Below are 26995 nucleotides of genomic sequence, written 5' to 3' on the forward strand. Positions count from 1 at the left end.
CTCATAATACTCGCTAGACTTTTCATCGTGGAAAGTTTCACATTACTTGCTACATTTCTTTTTTGAGCAATAAACTCTCTCTATCTCTCTCCTCTCACATGAGTCCCTTTTCTTTTTACTCGATTTCTATCTCTTTCTTCTCCAAAAATTGTGTAAAAGTCCATAAATAGAGAAGTGTAACGAGTAATGCGGAGGAAGTAAATAGAATTTTACTATAAAGCGAGCAAACATCATTAAAATTTGTTCCATTGAGTCAATCAAAAGTCCCATACAAGTTACAACTATAGAAGCGCAGCAAAAGCATATTGATAAATGGAGATATGGCCTAATTTAAGGGAATTAAATCTTGTTCATGTTGAATGTACTGCATGTCACGTCCTTTATGTCAAGCATTTTATGAACAATATTGCTTGTCACATCGCATATATATTATGTAATGTATTCTAGTTTGTGTCATATATACGTGCATGTTTAATGCCTATTGACTAAGTCACCTTGTCAACCACAATAAATATTAAATGATCCCATTAATTATGATCTTACACTAATGGCCATTTCATATTTCTGTAGAAACTAGAATTCAACTTTATTTTTGGCATAGTAGATTCTTACTCCCTCCGTTTCCTAAAGATCTTCCCACTTACTGTTCCTACAGATACCAAGGAAAATCAAGTTGTGTGGGGCATGGTGTGAATAAAGTAGAAGAGAGAAAGGTGTTAAGATAAATAAACAAATAAAAAGGGGTTAAAGTAGGAGAGATAAAGAGAGTAAAATTGAATTAATAATGTAATGGTGGACCATATGATAGTGACATGAGAGGATAAATAGGAAAATTTGTTTTGCCAAATAAGGAATAAAGCAAAAGTGGGAAGATCTTTTGGAAACACCCTTAAACGGAAAGAGGGAAGATCTTTAGGAAACGGATGGAGTATTTGATGATGTGCTATAGGTATAAGGTTTATTTTAATTTGGTGACTTGTCTTCTGGTTGAAATTTGATCTTCAAAAAACTCAAATACATGGAATTTAGAAGGGAAGACTTTGTTATACTTTTTTTTTTTTTAAGAAATTTGACCATTAAAAGTTGTATTTAGAGATTCATAAGAGTTAGATTCAACTCAAACTTTCGCCTTACCTACTTAAAGCAACATGTTATTATTATATGTTATTGAGAAATTATACCACATTTGTCATACTTTAATTTGAATAAACATTCGTCTTTTTATGATTTCAAGAGTACACATCTGAACATAAATATTATCTATCAATGAATATAAAACTCTATTAATAAAAACAACAATAGTCAATGATTGCTAATAAATATGTGAAAATTTTATTTTTTATCAAGTAATACGGGTTCATCTATTTTTATTAATTGCAACGCTTTAATTTCTATGCTTGTTAATATACAATTTAAATCATTACATCTTATTATTAATTAGTGAAAATTATTATGAAAGTTGACAATCTGCAACATATTTTGAGATAAATAACATCGTACATATTAATATGTTATTTATATATAGAAAAAAATTCGAAGTATTGCAGCTAATTAAAAATGGCCTAATATATGAGCTAGGATATATTGTCTTGGGAGATCTTCTTAATACTTGTATTTGTTTGTGCAGATGTGTTGCTAACGGTGCTTGGGCCTTGGCAGAAGGAGTAAAGATTCATTGTTTGGGCTTTGATCTCAGATAAAAGGTCCAAAAACTGAGACCCCATCCTGAAATCTATTATGTCATTCTACGAGCAAAAAGCCCAAAGGTCATACCCAAGCCTGACATTATGTAAAATTTTAGGCGTATCCTGAAATACATTAATGGTATGTTTGGTAGTTGCTAATAAATTGTGCTGATAGAAATGAATTTTAAGCGTAATTTTATTAGGAAACTACCCTTAAAATCTCCATGAGGAGAAATTAGCATTATCATGGTAATAGACGATGATATTCTTCATCAAATTTACACACAACTTCATTCATATTGCCACCATTTATACCAACTATCAAACTGAGCGTAAAAACTCAAAAGATCAAGAAAGGAATGAAAAGAAAGAAAAGGTCACAACTCACAATCAAAGCCCACATGATGTCTCATCTTAAATCACATGATAATAACAACAATAATCCGTTTTTTTTTTTTTTAATAAGTAAAAAGAAATTCTCTAGGTTGTCATCACACAGGGACGTCACCCAGAGGTTCATTGGAACTCGCTTAATTTATAATTTGAAGCTATTAACTTTAACATTTAATGTAGGACAACTATCCACAATTGTATGAATTTTCAGTGTGGAACAAGAACAACTACTTACACTTACACAAATGTACCTAATATAACATATGGGCTTTTCTACGTGAGACAAATATGATCTTGAGAATAATAGACCTAGTTGAATACTACCTCTGTTTCAAATTAATTGTTACACTTACACTTTTCACGCATGCCAACGCAAAACTTTGAGGACATATATCTTTAATTTTGTATTTGTAAAAATTATAAAAAGTACATATTAATAAAATACATACTAATACGAATCTAACAAAGATCCCACATGACTACGTTTTTATTCACGTATAAATCACAAACTAGGGTCAAAATGCAATTTGTGAATAGTGTAAAATATCAAAGTGTAACAATTAATTTGAAACGGAGGTAGTACTTGCTTACCAAAATTGCAAAAGACATGATCTTACGTTCCATTTAAATTATGGTTGATCAAAATTATATTGTTTTTACTACATTAGAAAAAATTGTTCCATTTAAATTATGGTTGATCAAAATTATATTGTTTTTACTACATTAGAAAAAATTGTCAAATCGCTCTTAAAATGCAATGTTTTTTTAATTTTATCTCTCACTTCATCCACTATATTATGCTTGTAGAATATCAGTCTTTCACTCTTTGTGAGCAGAAGAAAAAACTCTTGTGTCACTTTTTCTATTCTATCTTTTTGGTCCCAATGCTAGATGGATAGAAAAAAAAAAAAAAAAAAAACCTAAACACTTCCCTCATATTTTTGCTACTTCCTCTCTAGAATTTTTAAAACCCGAAATTTCCTAAAACGAAAATAGCTAAATCACTCTGGAAAATTTTGTCAGAACGCTATTGTTACAAAATAATTTTGTAACATTATATCAAAAGACGATTCTATTATCGATCAATATTATTATTCTTATAAAACTACGTAGTTATGTTTGAGCATAATAAATTTCCTAGCCTAGAATTATTTATACGTCATATAAATTTACCCGTGCAAGCAAACTCAACGTTAACAACTACCCGTAAACAAGAGGATAAATTGTTACGTAAATAAAATGCTAGTGTACATTAAATTTGTGCATTAATGAAATCATAAAAGTAGTCCATTATCAACTGAGTCACATCCAGAAAAATTATCTACATCAATTAATGGTTACATTAAAATATGGATTCTGTAAACATTGTTTCTAGGCTTCTAGTAAATCTCAATCAATGCAAATAATTGTTGGATCACAGCAACATTCATCCAGGAGACAACAGCAACATAGAGCACCAAGGCTGCAAAATCAAAGATCAAAACCATAATCATTAGTCATTACCATTAATTACTTAATTAATTAAAACAAAGATTAAAATAATTAATGTTATACTCCCTCTGTTCTCTTTCGCTGGTCCTAATTTGACTTTTTTTAATGGAAAAAATATTCCAACTAAAATAAATACTCTCCCCAACTTATTTTCAGCCCAGCAGTTCAGTTACAATCAATTCAATGCAATTCAATTCAATTCAGCTCCGACTATCATTTCTTAGTTATAATTTAATTAAATCCAATTCAATTTAATTCAATTGCAATAAGTTCGATTCAGTTCAATTTAGTTGCAATCGATTCAGTCCAATTCAGTTGTTTTACGTCGAAAAAAACAAACCCTAAATCAATTGCTTAAATCTTTACTAGAAAACTGATATACAAGCTAATACTAAACATAACCACCAGCCTCCACCATTATAAGCATCTGCCGTGACGCCTTCTTTATCCTGCAGACTCTTTATCAATTATATTTGTTTTGATTTTTTATAACATGTAAGAGCTTATAAAACTCCTTCAAATGGTTTACTTTATCTTATTATTTTAGGTTTTATTAGCAATAAGTCGTACTTCCTTTTTTAATCAATGTAAATTTTCTAATTGTCAATCAATATATACATATTGCATACCATCCTTCGAGAAAGCCTCGTTGTTTTTGAGCCGGTGGTGGTGGTGGCGGCGGTGGAGCATACTGATATTGAGGAGGTGCCATTACCGGAGGTCCTTGATAATAACCTGTTTTATAATGTATCAAAGTTAATATTTAGAAGAACATTTTGTTCAATAATTCGTACGATCATATACTATTTGCATGTCACGTTATTTATTATACTGTGTCATTTGACATCCCAAAACTTTTCGATTCAAGAGTTAAAAACTTGTTATTATCATTTATCAACCAACAAAAGAACAGTGGTATACGGAATATAGGATTGAAAATACAAGTTTTTATCAAAAAAAATCATCTAAAAATCCCCTAAAATAAAATCATCTAGCAAGAACGCAACTTTTTTCCAATTCCTCGACCATATTTCAGCATTTATCCATAACAATTACTTCCCCGTTTTCTTTTTCCTATCGCAACAATTACAACTTTTTCATATCGCAATAATTAGATTTTTGTACTATTCGCCCACCACTTTTTCTTCACAAGTCCGGATCCTCTAGAGTTTTATGAAAACTCTACAAAATAGAGTTGAATCCTGACCATATATTATAAAATCAAGGGCTCATGATTAATAGGAAAGGAAAAGATATGGGCAGGATATTTGCGGGGAAAATGAGGGGGATTTTTGGGAAAGAAAATACAAGCCTTTGATTTCTTAATCAACGACTGATATTTAACGAACTCTACCGTGTAGAGTTATTTTGAAACTCTAGAGGATCTCAACACCTTTTTCACTATCTATTAGAAAAATATATATAATCATGTCTCGATAAAATTTTAAAAATATCAAATTTTTACAAAAAAAAATATTAATAATTAAAGTTATATATTAACAAATATGAAAATTCAATTATTACGATAGAATAACAACTGAGAATGTATAGATCACAAATAATAGCTAAAAGAGTTAGAATTTTTTTTTAATAAAGATTAATCCGTTTACTACAAAATAATTCAAAAACAAAAAATACATATCAAAGTGGATCAAACAAATTATATTATCCCACAATCACAATCATTCATATTATTACACCATCAACACATAATTATTATTTTTAGTTCCCGTGTATTTATTTATCACTAACCACACCAATATACCCTAATAATAGAAAAATAAGTACTCAATCTGTTTCAAAGTAGAAAACATTCACATCTTACAAAAAAATTACTTTGATCATAAATATTATCTCTCAAATACGATATAATTATTCGTCTTAAAAAATACTATAATAATTTTATTTTTTAAAATTTTCTATCAACATATATTGAAAGTAATTAAGAATCAAAGTTCGATCTCGAACATCATACGTGTCTTATATTGTGAAACGGAGGAGTACATAATAAAGAGATTGAACAAGATTACAAGAAGCATAGGAAATTAACTAACTAAATCAAGTTTACCTTGAGCAGGATACGAATACGGATACTTAGGATCACTCATTTTCTTTGCTGAAGATAGATTATAGAGTTGAACAATATATAATAAAATCAAATATTCGAAAGTGTGTTGAAATTTATGGACTTACGAAAGTATATATAGTATTAAAAATTGGAAGATAAGGAGGATTTCTTAAGAGTGTTTGGATTTAAATAAGAGTTGCAAAAGTTCTAGAAACGCGGTGAAGATGGCAAAAAGACGTCTACAAGGCTGCTTCTACTACTTAATGGTGAAGAATATAAGAGTAGCTTCTAGGATAGACCTTAAAGGGTGGAAATCAAATAATTCCCTTAGGTTTTAAGAAAAGAATAACACTTATCTTCTTATATTGTTCTAAGATGGATTAAGTATTTTTGTCAAGTCGGTTTCTTAGGTCCGTTCTCTTCCGCTTATTTTCAGTTCAATTCAGTTTAGTTCAGCTTTGGACAATACTTTTACTCTCACATATCACTATTCATTTCAGTTCAGTTTAGTTCAATTCAGTTCAATTCAATTCAGTTCAATTCAGTTCAGTTTAATTCAGCTATTTTATGCCGAAGAAAATAGTTTAGTTATACAAAGATATTAAGGATAATTTTTAATGTCTTTTTTTGAGGTCTCCAATAGGGAATCCTTGTTAGGAAGAAGAATCCTAGTATATCAATATTTATTGCGAGTCAGTTAGCTCAGATACATAATTTAGCGCTTGAGAATAAAGCAATATAAGGGGATCCTTACTTCGAAGTACAAGATAGTAGAATTTGAATATATTACGAGTTATGAGGGCAGCTATATTTAGTAGAATTCGAAAATTTATTTTGACTACAAATATCTCTCAAATACGATAAATAAAAATTATCCTGTTGGATTCGTCTTGAAAAATACTATAATAATATTATTTTTTAAAATTTTCTATCAATATCAATTTAGAGTAATTAACGGTCAAAGTTCGATCTCGAACATCTTGCGTGCCTTATATTTTGAGATGGAGGGAAAAACATATTTTCCACAATTAATTTGAAAAGATATTTTTTAACTTTTGGAACTTATTCTTTGTACATAGTTGTTAGTCATCTAAAGCTTCCATGGGAATAAAGGACCAGTTAATTTATAACCAAGAGCATATGATTCTCTTGCTAACGTAGCATGTTATGTAGCCTAGGGAATAGGGATGGTACTAAACTACTAACTACAAGTTGTGTCATCGTGCTCAACATCCGGCCCAAGCCCGAAATATGTGGTACGGTCCACAACTTATAGGTTGTGTTGTGACGGGTCAATAATCCAAGAGCCCAGACCCACAAAATATATAATTTCATCGTTTGAAAAAACTAAGCCTAAGTGTATTATGTTATGTAACTTGTGTTGGTTTAAAAGTGATATCATTTGAAATCTTAATTTAGCTTAGTTCAGCTGTTAGGGAGTTGCAAAACATTGGGAATATGATTTGGGCCAATTTCATGCACATTTTACTAGAGGTATAAAATAATTAGGTTTGTATTAGGGCTTAATCTAATCTGATCCAAACAAAATTTAAATTTTAACTTTTTAATACGAATCCAAACCCATTAGAGTTTGAGCCTGATCCAATCCAATCCGAGTTTTCAAATTCCAGATTAGATCCAATCCGAAAATTCAATTTTTTGAAACTCTACTTTTTCGATGAAATAAATTAATCATAACAACAACCTAGAAGATTTATGATTTACGAATTCAAAATTAATTACAAACCCCATAATCCATTAATAAAGTAATAACAAACATGTACGCCATAAATCATTACAATAACACAATAAAGTCGGTTCAACAGCATAACAACTCATGAGTTTTAGGGGAAAGGTTGAAGGGCTACCGGGCTACAGACCAAGGACCTGTTCTCCCCAGCTTATTTTCAGTTCAGTTCAGTTCAGCTCCAATAAGTTCAGTTCAGTTCAGTTCAACTCCAATAAGTTCAGTTCAGCTCCATTCTTTTATAATTATTTTGTTAAATATTATTATTATGTTGGTATAATTTATTTTACTAATTACTCTTATTATTATTATTATTATTATTATTATTATTATTATTATTATTATTATTATTATTATTATTATTATTATTATTATTATTATTATTATTATTATTTTATTATATTATTATATTATTATTATTATTATTATTATTATTATTATTATCATTATTATCATTATTATTATCATTATTATTATTATTATTATTTAAATATATATCATTACTATTAAGTATTATTATTATTATTATTATTATTATTATTATTATTATTATTATTGTTGTTGTTGTTGTTGTTGTTGTTGTTTCTAGGAAAAATTGACAAAAATAAGCCAACTTTTGCCCCGTATTCCACATTTAAGCCAACCTTTTGAAAATCCAAAAATAAGCCAACCTTGATATCATTTTTTCCAATTTTAGGTCAGATTACCTCTAACCTGTTTTACAGGTTAAAAAATATATTAATTTTTTTTCTAGAATTTCTTTTTTCTAATTCAATCTCTAATTCAATCATATTCATCATCTTCATCACCCACCCCAAAACCCCAGCCACCCACCCCCACCCACGCCCCAGACCCCCCCACCCCACCCTCACCTCCATCGCCATCCACAACCTAACCCCCATCCAACCCCGAATTTCCCAAAATTCAACCCAAACTTAAACCCAAATTTTCCCCAAAATTCTAACCAAATTCAACCAAAAATTCAACTCTTATTTTCCCTAATACTTCAACCCAGATTCGAAGAATGATGATGAACGATGAAGATTGATGAACGATGAAATCTCTGGGTTAAGTTTTCAAAATTTCTTGGTTTATTTTTGTGTGATTTTGGGTTTGATTGGGGTTCGAATTATAATTTGGGGGTTCAAATAACATGGGGGTTTGAATTACGATTTTGTTTTGGAGGATTCGAATTCGGGGTCTGGGTTTGGGTTAATTCGAATTTGGGGTTTGGGTTTTGTCGAATTAGGGGCTTCGAATTTAGGGTTTGGCTTTGGGTTAATTCGAATTTGGGATTTGGGTTGATAGGGGGTTCGAAGGTGAGGGGGTTGATGGGGGTTTCGAAGGCGGGGGTTCGAGTGGTGGGGTTTCGTGGTGGGGTTTAGGACTACGAGGGTGGAGGATTGGGGGTGGTTGTGGCGGGGGTGCTGGGTTTCGAGTGGGTGGTTGTGGGATTGGGGGTGGTCTGGCGAGGGTGCTGGGTGGGCATGGGTGGTGGGGGTGCTGTCGTGCTGGTGGGTATGGCTGGGGAGGAGGGGTGGTTTAAAGGTGGTGGTGGTGGCTGTGGTTATGGTGGTGGGTGGTGGATGATGATGATGAGAATAATAATTATAATAATAGTAGTAATACTACTACTAATGACAATAATAATTACTAATAACAATAATTATTATTAATTAGTAATAATAATAATATTAACCTGAAGGTTACTAACCGGTCAAATCTTCACTCAACCTAAAATTGGAAAAAATGATATCAAGGTTGGCTTATTTCTGGATTTTCAAAAGGTTGGCTTAAATGTGGAATACGGGGTAAACGTTGGCTTATTTTTGTCAATTTTTCCGTTGTTTCTATATATTATTTTGTTTATTATAGTTTTACTCATTATTATTATTATTATTATTAGGAGGAACATGATTTAGGTCAAAGCACAAATAAACCCACTTTTCTTTTGCCCATAAACCAATCAAATCGCGTCAAGACGGTTTATGATGTAATTTTTGCGGTCCAACCCAATCATTATTTTTATTACTAAATATTTTTATATTATTAAATCTAATTATTAAAATAGTAATATTGATTTACTTCTTAGATATTATTGTTATTATATATCATCAAGTATTAATATATTAATACAAACAATATAAAATAATTATTATTAATTATCATTAGTTATTATTATTATTATTAGTTTATGATTATAAATATTATTTATTTATAACTATCATTTAAAAATATCCAAAATACTATTATTATTATTATTATTATTATTCATTATTATTATAATTATTATTTAATATTCATATTATTCTTGTTTAAAATATTATTTATATATTTATTACATTTAGTTTATTTCAATTCAATTCAGTTCAGTTCAGCACTGATAAGTTCAGTTCAGTTCAGTTCAGCTCCAATAAGTTCAGTTCAGTTCAGCTCCAATAAGTTCAGTTCAGTTCAGCTGTTTTATGCCGAAGAGAACAGGCCCTAAGCTTTTTTTTTATAAAAAAAATTAGTTAAGCCTTAACCCAATATAGATACATAATACAAGACAATTACATTCAGTTCTAATATATTTTTGGATCCAATTACCCTCAATTTAATCAGATCCTAAAATCTTATTTTTCAAAAAATCTCAATCTCAATCCAATCTGAACCAGTTTGAATTCGATATGAATAACTAATTTTGATTGGATTTCGGCTTTTATCCTAATAACTTTCACCCTCAAAGTCAGGGGACCCAAAACAATGCAACTTTATATTAATTACTATTACTTCCTCCGTAAAAAAACATAGATGTTACACTTTGACATTTGCGCTTTTCGATTCAGTATTTTGACCAATAAATTTAATTGTGTATCAGTAAAAATTATAAGAAGTTAATATTATAAATGTATACAATCAGACGAATTTAACAACATATCATATAGTAACGTTGATTTTATCTAAAAATAAAGGAAAAATTCACAAGAGAGCCCAACATTACCCATTTTATTTTATAAGTTCCAACTCTTGGATTATTCCCTACAGGTCCCAAGTTTACTATCTTGTAATTCTCAAGACTATTTTTTTTTAAGATGCATATACAATCTTCATATTATTGTCTTATTGACTTGTTTTTCTTTTTACATGAATAAAGTATCAAGATTCTAGTTACATGCATTCATATGCCTTGTCAACCCTAAGGATGAGGAGCCAGCTCATGTGGTAGAGCACTCCCCTCTGATCTCTTAGATCAAGGGTTCGATCCTTACCCCCAGCATTATGTTGGGGTATTTCCTTAGCATGCTTTGCATGCATTACCAGCCAATGTACTGGTAGTTCCTACAAGGCTAGTAGCATTGGTAGGGGTTAGCCCTTTGATTGACTTAATTTTCCAATCAAAAATAAAAATAAAAAAATGCCTTGTCAACCCTAATCAATTGATTTAAAGTTATAGCAGTTTGTATTGTCGTTAATATTCATTAGAAGATGTAATTAATTAGTCAAATATACAAATGATACTCCCTCCGTTTCCAAAAGATCTTCCCACTTTCCGTTTAAGGGTGTTTCCAAAAGATCTTCCCTCTTTTGCTTTATTCCTTATTTGGTAAAACAAATTTCCCTATTTACCCTCTCATGTCACTATCATATGGTCCACTATTACATTAAATTCAATTTTACTCCCTTTCTCTCTCCTACTTTAACCCCTTTTTATTTGTTTATTTATCTTAACCCCTTTCTCTCTCCTACTTTACTCACACCATACCCCACACAACTTGATTTTCCTTGGTATCTGTAGGAACAGTAAGTGGAAAGATCTTTAGGAAACGGAGGGAGTAGAAGGGAGCAAGATTTTTTTGTAAGGAAGCAAGAAAAGTTCACAGTGACAAAAAAAAAGTGGTTAGCTTAGATTTGAGTTCATGTTCCCTCCATGACAATAGACTTAAAAGGGAGTTTTCCTATCATGTTTGATGTTTTGGGCGAACTTTTTCATGTCTGAATAAGATTAATACGTCTCTTTCTCCTGATTGCTTTTTTTTGGCCCATGCTTAATAGTCTACCCCTCCACTTACTTTTTACTACTTCTTCCCTCTTTTTTTTCGTACAATACTTTTTTTACATCAACGCAAATATAAAATTTGGGTAAGAGAAAAATAGAGGAAAAAAGAGAAGGCTCGCTTAATTAGAGAGAGATAGAGAGAAAGGAAACGCAAAATAAAAAGTGTTAATAATAATAAATTATTTTCTTTTTCGAAAAATATTGTAAGTAAAAAAATCGGAGGAATACATATATTATGATTGAGCTATGAAGTCTCAATTTTCCTATATATGACCAATCATAGGCAAGCCCTAAACAAAAATTAGGGGTCTTTAAAAAAATCAATATGATATTAGGAGTTCTAAATTTTGTATACCAAGTGTGCAAATTTTTTTAATTTTAAGATGTTAAAAGAAACGACATTACAAAACTACGTTTATCTCTTTGACATTATTGACTTATTGTGTAAGTTGTATAATAGTAAAAATTCTTAAATTTTGGTTACAATTTAAAAGTCATATGATATAAATTGTATAATAAAATTTTAATTAAGAATACTTATATTAATCGATGTTTATTATAAAATTTGACATCATAAATTAAAATAAAATTACTGATTTTTATAAAAGAAAGTTTATGTAAACAACAAAACTCAAATACAAAAAGACAAAACAAAAAAATTAAAAAAGACCAAAAGATATCTATATATATATTTAAAGTAGAATCCTTGAGGCCACGTGTCGCAAAGTTAGAGCTTTCAAGCCCACGTGGCATGATGTGGCATGCTCCGTTGATCAGTATTTTCTCAAAGCTCAATGAGAGTGTCCACGTGGCGAGGCAATCAATGATTATGAAATTCCCATAATCACGCATATCCCTTTCCTTAATCACGCATATAATTGATTACGTAATCTATATAATTGACGTCAATCACAGATTTTAATTGATAGGTAATCTATATTATTAAGGAAACAGTTATGTCAATAACGATTGTAATTGATACGTAATCAAAACAATTAAGACAATAATTAATTAGTTACCAAATCAACCAACCACACTAATATTAAGGAAACAATTTTTCCTTACTATGAGTATATTACATATATAAATAAAGTAAATATAAAACCTAAATTACATATACCGTCCAAGCACATAGAGCCTAGGGATTGGTTGTATGCCATCTAATGGCATTTGTCAAATTTTTTTACAGAACTCTAAGAAACTCACTTGTGGCAATCAAACTTTTTCTCACCTGTGGTTCCATGTATCAAATGTTTGTATGTGGAAGTAATAACCATAGTAATAACTAATACGTATGATTGCTATCTTCTTTTTTGTATTCTTGGATATGATTGATGACTTGGTGTTACGTTTCTTCTCCCATTTTGCCTGCAGGGGCCGTCAGATTTATATACAATTATACATAACAAGATCTTTTCCTAGGCAAATGTCATTGTTACTCCGACAACTGGGTATGTTTTGCTGCTACCTGTTTCTAGCTGTTGAATATTATGCTGCTACCTCATATGCTAAAATTATTCTTCGTTTTTAGTCAAACATAAGTTAGTTTATATATTACTGTCAGTTACAGTAAATTGTCCTCATGTTTACCAGTGTAACTGCATACATGATCAAGGATGATGCTTCAAAAACTGGTGAACTGGATTACATTAATTGAGGTACACATTAATCATCTAGCTTCTTCTCTTACGAGAATTTAAATACTTAAATCCTTTGTATAACTCCTGTTGAAACAAGTTTCATCTTTGAATCTGTCTTCAGCTGCACTGGTACGCTATCAAATCGCAGGAAATTTCCTTGGTCTTCCTGCAGTTACTGTACCGGTGAGAATACAAACTTATTCATTTGCATTGACTTTTTCATGGTCAAATTACTCTCATCCCAATCACTCTTAGCCGCCCAATTTCTACGCCGGTCTAGATTGGATATGATAAAGCTGGGTTGCTTATCGGCCTGCAGTTTATTGGAAAAGGTGCGTGTGCTAGAAGTGGAAGATGATGGATATAACTATAGAGAGAAACTTGGTATAGTGGTAGTTGATCTGTAGAGAAGTACTGTTGATGTTTTGCATAATTATACATCTTATGAAGAGAGAGAAAGGCAGTCAAATGGCTCAATAAAGTTGTTGATATGTACATTATTATCATCTTATTCAAGTATTGCATATTGATTTTGCTTTGTTTATTGTGATACGAAATAAAAACGCATCCAAATTGCTCAAAAAAGTTGTATAGGAATTTGTCTTTTTTTTTCATGGGCAAAAATCAAATATTAATTTAATATGATTAAAATGCATAAATTTCGAATTAGAGTTAGCACAGCTCATTTTCACGTTAATACAATTTATATAACAATTAACAATTAATAAAAAGTGCTTAACATATTGGCTATTATATACGATCACCTTTAAAATTAATTTAATAATGAATATTTTAAATTTGCTTGAATTTTTTTTCTTTCCAAATAGCTTAATATAACCAATTAGATACCAAATCCAAAATCTTAGCTAATTGAAAAATCATAAAACGTAGGAAATCATTAATCTGAAAATATATATATCTATATATATAAAGCAAAATCTTAAATTCAATGTGGCAAGCTCATATTCACCAAGCAAAAGTAGAGCACAATACAAATCAAAGTTATCACATAGGATGTCCGCGTGTATGATTATGCATGGGTCGTATATGGAAATCAATCAATTACTTCAATTAATCATTTAACATTTAAGAAATCAAATCAATTTTTAAAAAATCAATTAGGTTAATAATATAGAAATCAATCAATTATTTCAATCAAGCATTTAACATGTAAGGAAACAAATCAATTAGAAAAAATTGTTTATGTTAGTAATATAGATAACAATCAATTACTTCAATCAAGCATTTAACATTTAAATGATCCAATTCAATTACCAAAATCGGTTACTTCCGAAAAATCATTGCCTAATTTAAGCTAAATCAATAATGTAATTAAATTATTTTTTCTGAAATTAATTTAGTATATGTATGTACAAAATTTTCAACTATAAACAAACATGAAACCATAGCTTAGCATGACTCATCTATTCATCTTCGTCAACATATCTCACCCCTTCATGAATGTCCCTATACATGCAGCATAACTATATTGCGAGTTTAGTTCTTACATTATCCTTCCAAGTCCCATGAATATTGTTGCATTTATGATTAGGGTGAAAAATAAGTTAAGCATCTAACTATTATCAAAACAATAATATATTCACATGTCCTTTGTCAATACAATATACATGTTATGTATACCAATCTTTCTTAAGTTTCTTTTTTTGAATTTAACGTTTCGATATTTATTATTGATATTTGTAGGATAATGCTTCAATATCATATGTATACAAAAGCCCATATTTTTAATTGGAGCACCAACTACACCACAATACCATAATAGTAACGTAAACAAAGCAGCAACAATGTAAGAGGCTAAAGAAAGAGTTACTGCTTAAGTTGATGATTTTGAGAAGAAACGGAAGCTGATTGATATTCTTTTTTTTTTAGCAAAGAAGTTGATTTATATTCTTGCTAAATATCTTAAGACGATTATATGTTGATCATATCGAATGTTTTTCAGGTTAAGATCATAATTTTGAAAATCGTGATTGTTGGTTGAAATGGATGTTAATAATGACTATCGAAATTTATTAAATTTGTACACAACCATTAAATAAAGTATGTATTTTTTTTTTTGAATTATAATATCTCTATATCTAAAACAAAATCCTTGAAGCCACATGGTATGAAGTTAGAGAATCTTTCAATGAAGCCAAAAAATTGAGTCATCAAACGAAATGGTAGATATCACTTTGTGAAGGAACACAAAAGATTATGAAGATAATTTTAGTCAAAAAACAAAAAAGATTAAAGGAAAGTTCAGTTGATAACATCAAAACATTATGGTTCGGATTTAAGGAATTCTTTAGATCTCAATGAGAAGAAAAATAGGTAACTATTTGATAACTTAAATAAAGTTCATAGATGATTAGGAGATTTCATTTATGCAATTATGATATATTAAAGAAGAAAGAAAGTTAGAAAACTCTTTATATCTCAATAAATATATGTTAAGATTATAACATAATTAGAATTAGTTTCATCATAAGTGGAGTATAATCACCTAGAACTAATGCATAACCAAGATTGAACTAGATCTATTCTATCACATGGAATTTTCAAATGTAAAGAAATGGGTTACTTATTTTATTGAAACACTTATCGAATCGTATTAATCATACTATAAGTTTAAATATTGACAAATCCAAACTTGGCGTGTTAAATTTATTTAACACCTATATATTCAGATCATGATTTTAGGTGAATGTCAAGTATAAATTGAAGTCAATATTTTTGTTCAATTCGAAGTTAGTTGTATGATTAGTGGGGTGGCTATGGGAATAAAATTAAAGAGATGAGGGTGGTTTCTATTTAAGCTAAGGTTGGTTTACATTGAGTAGGGCAAAACAATATGAAAAATAGTATACGTTAAATTCTAATTTTACTAAGTTGCATAATAGAGGTGTGATTTATTGTGCATTTTGGTCGAGTAGGACCACTTTCTATTAGTAAGTTATGATAGTTATGGTAATCATAATTCTTTATGTTATTCTCTTATAATTCTTTAAAGAAAAACCATAATTTTATTTGAGTAAAATTAATGACTTTAAAATAACATGAATTATACAAATAATGACATACATCAACGTGATGTATTTATACAAATATGTAAATTATTTATTTTTAAACAACAGAGTAATTGTCATCACACGGTACTTACACTCATGTTAATTTTATAGATGGCACAAGTGATCTTTTATCAAGTATAGTGGAAACCATATACTTAGCCACCTAGAGAATCATTTAGAGGAACCTACGTATTTTCAAATGATGGAAATTCTTGCTTTGACTCATAAGATAGTGGAGATGGTGAATGATCATGTGTTGTTCGAATTACTCGGGGAATTAATATAATATATTTAAGTTTAAATGCGGTTTCGAAGGAAAAATGAAACTTAGAAGTGCATTAAAATATACTCCAGTGAATTCCTAAATATCATTAGATGTCCCATTGTATTGAATCACTACATAATACTGAAGGTTGATACAACAATGATGTTATTGAGGAATACTGACCCGGCCAAAATCTGGTTTATGTAACAAATACTAGGTTGGTAATCAAGCATGTAAAAAACCATATCATTAAAGTTGTGGTCATTTCAGGTAGCAACGGAAAATAAGGTATTTATACACCGTATGATATTCTATTAGATGAAACAAAATTACCTATAATGTTTCAAAAAAGGCAATTTCCTTTGGCAATATTAAAAATCAAGTACACTCTATCAAATGGTGGGTTTGTATCTCCAAGATCAGTTCTCAGCTATGACTAATTTTACGTAGCCATTTCTAGAGTTAGGAGTAAAAAAATGCCTAATAGTATTAATTTATGAGGAAGAACATGGAATGTCTAATACTACGATTAATGTAGTAGATAAACAAATCTTCAAAAACATATCAGTTATGTATCTGCTAAACAACTTTATAATTAATATAAAGGCGTCCTTTTATCATACAAAAAGATTTTGAATGAGTAGACGTAAATAATCATTTATAATATATTCTCAAGGAGCTGATATATAAACATTCTTATTAAGCTGAATAATTCCCGTGCATTATGCACGGGTCCACATGATCCACAATGATATTAACTACACCAACTGCTAAACAAACGGGTCATAATCCATTTTCAAAGTATTTTAATACATGATTACAAAAATTCAAACCACAAGATACGATTCATACAATGATTTAGGAAAAACATAGTAAAATCTTAGATTTATGGAACAAAATTTACGTGCATTTTGCACGGGTCTAATAGCAAATTAAAACTTGCATTTTTGTATATACTTATTTTTTATATTCCTAAATTTTATATCACCAATTTATAGATGAACGGGTTAAATATTTTCACCCTGATTTTAGGAGAAATAACATAAAATCTTAAATTTATAAAATAAAATACTTCCCATGTAGCTGCACAGGTATAAAATTAAAACCATGGCTTAGCGGGCAGCGACCAGTGGTGGCCAAATATGATGCATTGGTGGTGCAAGAAGGCAGAATAAGACTGTCATAAGTGGTTGCTGAAGCCGATGTATGGTTGAATGTGATTGTAGTGCGAATTGTAATTTCATTTGAGACACTATGGGAAGCAATAGACAGAGCAAAGACTATTTCTATCAACTCTTTTTAAAAATATACGTGGGTCATGTAATCCACCATTACATTAAGTACACAACTGCTAAACACACGGGTTATAAGTCAGTTTCTAAAATAATCTCAATACATGATTATTAAATTTTAAATCACAAGTTATTATTTACCACCATGATTTTAGGACAAACTTCTTAAAATCTTCAATTTATATATAAAAATAATTTCTCGTGCAGTTCGCACAATTCACGGGAAGTTACTGTTATTTCCGAAAGCAATGTCGGAGAAAAAGTATTTATCCCAAGAATAACACTAAGTCATGTTTTCCGTCATGGTCAGCTATATGTCGCTATTTCCCCAGCTACGAGCAAAAAAGGACTTAAAATTCTTATTTGTGATAAAGAGAATAATATGTGCAAAACAACTACAAATGTTGTTTATAAGGAAGTGTTCCAAAATGTATAACTTCATACACATTTTTATAATTTTTGTCATTATAACTTTTACTTATTGTTTCATTAGAAAATTTGTTGTCTATTATTCGTTTCATTGGAAATTTTGTCTTATTAAGCAAATCCCTTCCCGTGCATTTTTGCACGGGTCTAAAACCTAGTTTTTCATAATAGACAAGCATACAAATTGTTGCAAACTAATCTAATAATCATCACACGTAATGGATCAAAAGAGGGGTACATATATTATGATATTATGGAAATAAGTTTGCAATAGATTCTAACAAAGTGACAAGTATACAATCCAATTTTTACACGACTCTATCACATTGGATTATCTCATTACCTATCATAGTACTCCATGATTAATAATAATGTTGAGAATGACATTGACAACGACGAGTTCAATTAAATTTGTACTGAAGTGTTTGCTTAATTGCTTTAAAAGTTCAATCACTACAGTCTATTTTATCAAAATCTTCTTGTTCAGACTCTCTTAAGAAAAAAAATTAATGAAGGAATTAAGCATTAGGCTAATAAACTATACATATTAGAGTAGATGGTCAGATTTTAACATAAATAGTTCTTAAGAATACCAGGTCCGTTTTTAGGCATTCGATCTTAAGCATGAATAATATTATTTACAATGTTCTCCTATGGGATCAAGATGCATGTGATGAATTTTTTTTCTAGGCCCCAAAAATGTATGAAAGCGTTTATTATAATCTTTAAATTTGACTATATTACGGTTATTTCTGACTTTTTCAGGATCGAAGATGTAAATTATTCGGGACTTTCTCAACTGCTTCGAGATGTTTAGGGATGAATCTAAGGTGGTTGAGACCATCTTCATTGTCTTATAATACCTTCTAACATATTTTCCATCAACTTAGGGGGCATTTGGTTTATGAAGGAGAAAGGGAAAGGGTTTAAGAAAGAGAAACAATTAGAAAGGAATAGAAAACTCTCTGATGAGTCTCTGGTTAAAATTGTTGTTTAGATAGAAAACCCCATCTCCTCTTCTTACCATTGCACCACCATATATCCTCTTCCTCCTTCTCTTTCTCAAGTTCCGTTAGCCACCACCCTTCCCCTCACCGCCACCTCCTTAAGGCCGTCCATGACCATTGCGGCACCACCTCGTACCACCACCCCCTTATTCCTTAGAGGTGGCAAAATGGGCCAGCATTCGATATACGACCAAAAATGCCCTCAACGAGACTTGCACTCATACAGACACAATAACCCGCATTCGGTCCGAAACATGAGACAAACCCGACCCTAATTAGAGCCGACTAACTCAAACGTAAAAGTGACTTAAATTAATAACTCGATTCGCACCCGATTCGTATAACCAGTTTGCCACCTCTTGATACCGTCACACTTTCACTGCTTTTGGACCTTATGTTATTCTATCGGTTCATAAATGGGTGTAACTGTAGCCCAGTGAGTCAACACCAACCCTCTTCTCCTTCATCCGTTGGACACACGCATCTCTACGACATGGCCCACCAAGTTGGTCCACTTTCCATTACATATTCATATTCATTAATCACTATAATTTGTTGAATTTCTATATTGACTCAGGGAGAAACTTCTCCTACGATGTCATAATTTTGTTACCTGACTTTCTTTCTAGGAATGCTTCATTTGTTTGTTATAACTCATTTGCTAAACAACGCCCTACAATTTCCTACTAACGCCCTAAATACAGTATTTTTATATTGTATTTATATACTTCCCTAAACCCTCCTCTAATTTCAAAAGTTCACTTCCTGCTACACCACCACCACCACCACCACCTCCACGGCACCACTGTACCCCGACACACCACCACCATCTTCTTCTCCACGGCACCACCACCACACCTTCTTCTACATGGCACCACCACCGTCTCCTCTCTGTTCTATTCCTTTTTCTGAATTTTTTTTTTAAAAAATAGGTAGGCGTCCACCATGGACGCCCCACCACCGGTGGAGGCGTCCATGGCAGGCGCTCCACCACATGGTGAGGCGCCTACCATGGACGCCTCCACCGGTGGTGGGGCGTCCATGGTGGACGCCTACCTATTTTTTTAAAAAAAAAAATTCAGAAAAAAATGGGGCCCCCACCAAGGACGCCCCACCACCGGTGGAGGCGTCCTCGACAGGCGCTCCACCACATGGTGGAGCGCCTGCCGAGGACGCCTCCACCGGTGGTGGGGCGTCCTTGGTGGGCGCCCCATTTTTTTTTTAAAAAAAAATAAAATTTAGCGGCAGGAGTGCTTGCTGCCTTTTACGGATGCTTTGACCATCATTTCCTCCTCTGGCTTCTGTTGACTAGGAATCTCACCAACATGAATAATGACTGGCTTGAGTTCTTCATGGTGAGGATGAACCTGGAAAAGGGATAGGTGATCCCAGTTCATCACTTTGAAATTCTACCAATGTACAGTATCCATCTTGTGATGATAATGCTAGATACTTGCCATCTGGCGACCTATTGAAGCAAAATGTTACAGGCTTGCATAAAATAAAAACAACAGTACAATCCAATATCTGTTATGGCTGCATAATGGAGACCAGCCAAAATTGTCGTGGAGAAGAATAAGATGGTGGGGGTGGTGGTGGTAACTTTTGAAATTGGAGAAGGTGGGGTTGGGGAAATGAGTCAAAGGGGAGGAGAGAGAAAAGAAATGTAAAGGTATAAATACGGTATAAAAATACCGTATTTAGGGCGTTAGTTGGAAAATTTAGGGCGTTGTTTAGCAAAGCCCATTTTCTTTGATTGTACACCTTATTAATTAGTTAGATCCCTTGACCAATTTTACATTTGTCTAGCCGATATATAATACGAAAACTATTTTTTAAGTTCGGGTATGACCTGGATAATTATAATTTTTATGTATTAATGATTTACTTTGAATTTACAACACCAAACATTACTTGGTTTATTGGTCAAAACTTTAGTATATAAACTTGAAGTCATCGGATCTAATCTCATACCATGCATATGGAGTACATGAGCAAACACTCTAAACGATAGCATCATGTGGCCATACTTTTTTGTTTAAAAACGCCTTTTAATATATTAACTAGTTATTAGGTCCGGGCTATGCCCCAAATAAGAAAAAATTTCATTTGTTAGTATAATTCTTTATCATAGTAACACTAAATACAACTTAGCCTAGTGGTTAAAGCTTTAGTATATGTACTTGAGGTCTTGGATCAAACCCTATACCATGTTATTTCTTAATTTTTTTATTGTACAAGGATTACACAAACTAAAACTCCCTAGGGAGAGCGCCTTTTAATATATTTGTATAGATATAGATATAAAATTAGTATTCATATCTCAGGAGGAGTGACCTTCCCACGCCTAATTCGAACTATTTTGTTGTTCTTAACTTGTTTTCTTTTTCGCGGCTTTTTTTTCCCTCTTATGAATAAAAAAATATCTTCTCATCTTTATGTCAATCTTTTCTTTCACACTCAAAATTATAAATTCAAGCATGGGGGAAGAAAAAGAAACCTCCAAAACTTAGGACGTGAAAGTATAGTGAATAATGTAAATCCAACAAACTCACTATTATAATGGAAAATGGCTAATATGTCCTTGAAAATTCTATCACAATCAACATCACTGTACAAAAACTAAAAAGAAGTAAAGTCTTCTTCTCAATTTTTGAAATCCCCACGGTTCTAGACTAGCAGGGTGATTGAGTATATGACTCATATCAAGTTGACAACAACATGTAACCAACTTCGCTACCATTATGTCTTGACTCTTGACTACTCTTACATAAGTGTAATTGTTTATTTTTGTGATTTTAATCAATTACTATGGTATAATCTATAAATTAGTTTGTGATGTTATGAAATTGACATTCTTATTGAACATCATATATTAATTGTGTTACATAGACTTCATATAAGCATATTGTGCCACCTAATATGCGATCAAAGTACATTAAGAGCATGTTTCGTTCATGATTTTTGAGCTTCAAGTAACGAAATTAATTATCGATTTCCTTTCTTTTTGTTTGGTTCAAAGCTTCATCAATTCATTACCTTTACTTGATGGTAATGGACTGCCCAAATTTATTAACTTTCTCAAAATGTAAAAAACCAAACAAAGCTTGTGAGTGATTTTTAATATTAATTTTTTACGAATGAATTTTGAACAAAAAGAATAGACATATTGAGTTGGTTTGACTGAATGAATGAGTATCAAAGATGGTGAGTGTTTCAGACTTTTCATGTAGATGTCATGTTTACCATTTTCTCTTATAAAAAAAAGTCAAGAGCTTTTGTCCATTTAATTTTTTGATTGAAATATTTGATGCACATATCATTTTTAACTTGTTTATAATGACAAGTTGAAATGAGAAAGACTTTGAAATTGTTTTATTTTGTAATTTTGTTTCATTACATTAGATCAGTAAGGGTAATTTAGTATTTCCAAAGAGGCACCATTTTCCTCCCTCCCTTCCCTTATATATTAGAGATAATGTAAAAGTAACTACTAAGAGTGCGTTATTTTCACTTTAAAAATATAATTTTTTATCTAAGTTCACACTAGTTCTACACCTTTTAAAATTATATTCAATGAGTTGAGATAAGTTCAAATCAACTCAATTAAGTTAAGTTGTTCATATGAGATAAGTTTATGATCTAATAAGCATATTCTTCCTCAATGAGTTGAATACAATGCATCATAATTCTAGGTCAACATTTTAATTCCCGTGCATCTTTACTTGACTAATTACAGTTGTGCTTAGTACTATGATTAATGAGAAAAACATGAAACTCTCATTAAGTCATTCTTTCATCATACTCTACAACTACAACTACAACTACAACTACAACTACAACTACAAGCAGTACAATTTCCATTATTGTTGCTTCAGATCTGTGTTTGCTGAAAAGATTTCCTTTATTTGCAGTAAATGGGAAGTTCAAGAAAAAGTTTTCGTACCCTTTGCTCATGAATCATACATTCATACCAATTTACCATTACATCATTTTATATTTACATCTGCACTCTTTTGAGTAATACTTATACGAAGCATAAATTTTTGATCCTACTACGAGAAATTTCCCACTACGTTTGCATGGATACCTTAAAGGACAACATTCTTTCCCGTTGAGATTTTTTCCATACCCAAAGCTCGAACCCGAGCTCTTGGTGAAAGAGCGAAAGATCTCTTTAACCACTCATGCCAACTCTATAATCTCTTGTACTAATACAAGTGGGACAAAAAAATATCAAACGGGAGTAATAACACTACTAAATGCTCTTTTAGTACCAAAATCAAATTAATGCATACTAATCATTACATGAATATAATCCTATACTTTTACAAATTCATAGTTTAAATGACATAATATAAACCAAAAATGGGAAAAAAAAAAGTTGGAAAAGAAAGAACAAAGATGAACACATCACAAAGAAACACAAATAAAACCTAGTCTTACATACTTCACTTCATAAAACACCATAGAAATAACAATATTAAAGTAATGAACAATAATTACTACTTAAGAGTATCAAATTATTAATGAAAATAAATAAAAACCAAAAAAATAATAATACAACTCATATCTATAATAACAATAATATAATAATATGACTTTTTTTTCTAGAAAAAAAAAATAAAAAAAAATCACACAGGAGTAGAAGTAGGCGCAACTTTCTGAACAACCTTAGTAGGGTCAACAGCACCACTTGGAACTCTCATCTCACCGCTTCCACCAACCGCTACTCCTTGAAACGGTGTCGTTACAACTCCTGCATTTCCTGTTGGCGGCGCACCATAGTACACCTGTCTCCCATTCCCACTATCATACGCCATCTGCGCATACCCTCCCCCACCATTATTATTATTATTCTCCGCCGCCATACCGGCAACCTGTCTAACCGGTACTCCCATCCCTTCCGAATACCCTCCTATCTTCCCATACACCGGCTGTTCCCGGTAAACCTGTTGTTCTCCTTGCACTCTTTGCATCTGGTAATATCCTTGTCCCGGTCTCATCATCGGCGCGTGGTACATGTTCCCTTGTACTGGCGGCGCGTGTACCATATACACCGGTTGTTGTTGCTGCGGTTGCTGTTGTTGCTGCGGTTGTTGTTGTTGTTGTTGCTGCGGTTGTTGTTGTTGTTGCGGTGGTGGTGGTTGATGATGTTGAAATTGTTGAGGAAGATGCTGAGGTGGCATCTGTTGTTGTTGTTGTTGTTCGATGTTCATCGGTTGTGGTGGAGGAGGTTGCCAATAATTCGCCGGAATTTGCACAGACGCCGGAATATTCGCCGGAGCTCCGACGAAAACATTATTCTGATCAGAGATCTGCATCCGGTTCAACTCCTGGATCCGAGCATCAATTTGTGGATCGGGAACTTGAACCGGAACCTGAACCGGAACTCCTTTATCCAAACCAAACAAAAAATCAACATGATTGTTGTTATTAGTATTGGTAGGTGGAGCATGAACCGGAGGTACAGAATTAAGTGCTTCAACGAACCGATCTCGATCAGAATCACGCTCAATTTTATTATTAATATTATTATTATCAGAAGAAGTAGAACCAAATGAACCGGATTTATGAACCGGGAATAAAAAAACACGTAACCTAGCCGGTTTAGATGAAGCACGATAAAGACGATCATATTCATGCATCATGTTTTCTAAATCATCATCATTAGTGACGGAAATAAGAGCGTCAAGTTCTTCACCTGGGAGTTGATACTTAAAAGTAAACCCAGAAATAGCGTCGTTATTGAAAGAATCATGAGATAAAATAGATGATGATAGTTTAGATAAAAGTGATGAGAATTTAATAGAACGATCAACAGAAAGGATTTTAGTTTCACCACCAACGTATGAGAGGATATTATCATGAGTACGAGGTTGGATTTTACCGTTGTAACTAACCATGAATTTAACCTTGGAGTTAACTTGTGGAGGTTGATTTTGTTGTTCTTCCCAGGAAGGAGGAGGGTTTTCGAAGTCGATTTCACGGGAACGAGGGGAGGAGTCGCCGGAATCTGGGTAGGAGTATGAAGGGTAATTTTCCATTTTTGTGATTTTTTTTTACTGTTTTTTTTTTTTTTTTTGGAGAGAGAAAGTAAGAGAGAGAAGTTGAAGGTGGGTTTTTGGGTTTGAAGGAGTGTGTTAAGGGAGCATTGTTGTTGGAGGGAGGAAGGAGGAGAGAGAGAGAGAAAGAGGGGAGTTTGTAATATAAGTTGTGTGGTGAGACCGTGAGGGACTGAGGCGAGTGTACAGTTGGAGTTGGAGTGAAGTGGAGTATTTTTTTATTTTAATAAGCAAAATGATTTCTCATCTTCACTTCGACATAAAACAACTAAATTGAACTGAAAATAAAAGGGGGAGAATATGTTCTAAGGTGGTGTAACTTGTAGGTTAATAGTCTAGTAGGGGGTTGGTTTTCGGACTAATTTTCTTTCCTAATAAGGTAGACAATACGATTTTAGGTCTTGGATTTTACGTTTATAAGAGTCTATCAACTAAACGAGATGATATCCACAAACATAGTGACATTATTATTGGTTGTATGATTGCATTGATGGAAATGGCTAGTTGATTATGTTGGTTTATTTTAACGTAAGATGAAGTCCCTTGTAAGGAGGGGGAAAATTGGGAATTCCTCTTTGTAAGGGGTGAAACTGGATTCCTGGATATTTGTGATCAGAGGTGATGCCAACACCATTAAGCTATCACTTGCTGCTCAAAAAGTTAATTATGTTAGTAGTTTGTATTAGATTGACTAGTAAAATTGTACATTCGTTTGTTTTTAGTTTACACACTTTATATCATGGGAGAACCAATGAGAAAGTCCAAAAATATGAGAGATAAAATGAAAAAGATGGAGAGAAAAACTAAAAATTAGGTTTTAATATTAAAAAGTGGATGATATGGGTGGAAATTAAAAAGAGGAGATTCTATATGGACATGTTAACAAGAATAAAATTCTCTCTGTTTCAAAATATAAGGTACGTAGGATGTTTGAGGTCGAACTTTGACCGTTAATTAATCTCAATTTAGATTGATATAAATATTATTTTTAAAAATAATATTATTATAGTATTTTTCAAGACGAATTCGACTATACAATTTTTATAATTTTATTATTATATTGTGAGAGATATTCATGTCAAAACAATTTTTCGAAACGTGAATGTCTTATTTTCTGAAATATAAGAAGTAAGCAATCAATAGTGTGTAATGAAATAACAAATAAAAAAAGTGTATAAATTAAAAGAAACGAAAGGAGTAATTGACTATATACTTATTTTAGTCCTATTAATGTCATTTCACCTTAATAAACTCAATCACCTATTCACCTCTCACCCTTCACACTGGCTTTTTCAAAAATTACTGGTTGGAGTCCAAAAAGATCTTTCAATCCTCTATCTATTGGAACATTAATATTAGATAATACCACTCGTTACTCGTTAGGTATCTTATATGAACCTAAAAATAGGCACTACAATGATATTATTTATATTGTTTTTGCTTGATAATGAGTCGTGCAATTTTGCTCAACCATGATCTTTTTTTTCACATAATTCTGAAAACATCACCACGGACTCCACACTAAATGGTCCCAACATTCACATAAATATACATATGTGATTTGCCTTTGCAATTGTATCCCAACAACTTTTGATGATTAGAGCAACTATCTAAAATGATTTTCGTATATATAGAAGTATATTAGTATCTCCATCAAATAAAATAGGTTAGATGACAATCTATCCCATATCTTTTATATGTTGTAAATCATAATCTTGAAGCAAATCCTTCTTACAAAAATGGACATAAATCACCTTAATAATAATATTCCTTAATTTTAAAATTTACTTTTGAGATATGAGGAAT

General features: G+C 31.7%; 1 protein-coding gene and 2 long non-coding RNA genes across 3 annotated transcripts; 1 reads left to right on the forward strand and 2 right to left on the reverse strand.

Moving 5' to 3' along the window:
- Nucleotides 1-3326: 3326 nt before the first annotated feature.
- On the reverse strand, nucleotides 3327-5941 carry LOC104904787 (uncharacterized). The gene is made up of 3 exons (XR_791657.3): nucleotides 5638-5941; nucleotides 4199-4304; nucleotides 3327-3540 (listed from the first exon to the last, which is right to left on the reverse strand). It is a non-coding gene; the product is annotated as an uncharacterized LOC104904787 (long non-coding RNA).
- Nucleotides 5942-12553: 6612 nt separating this feature from the next.
- Nucleotides 12554-13595, forward strand: LOC125493352 (uncharacterized). The gene is made up of 3 exons (XR_007269905.2): nucleotides 12554-12874; nucleotides 13017-13081; nucleotides 13185-13595. It is a non-coding gene; the product is annotated as an uncharacterized LOC125493352 (long non-coding RNA).
- A 9948-nt stretch (nucleotides 13596-23543) lies between these two features.
- Nucleotides 23544-25370, reverse strand: LOC104904788 (uncharacterized). Its single transcript, XM_010693169.4, has one exon. It carries the CDS (start codon nucleotides 25169-25171, stop codon nucleotides 23759-23761), a length of 1413 nt encoding a protein of 470 aa, XP_010691471.2. The 5' UTR covers nucleotides 25172-25370; the 3' UTR covers nucleotides 23544-23758.
- Between the last annotated feature and the right edge of the window lie 1625 nt (nucleotides 25371-26995).

The sequence above is a fragment of the Beta vulgaris genome, chromosome 9, assembly GCF_026745355.1.
Source record: "Beta vulgaris subsp. vulgaris cultivar EL10 chromosome 9, EL10.2, whole genome shotgun sequence".
NCBI lineage: Eukaryota > Viridiplantae > Streptophyta > Magnoliopsida > Caryophyllales > Amaranthaceae > Beta > Beta vulgaris.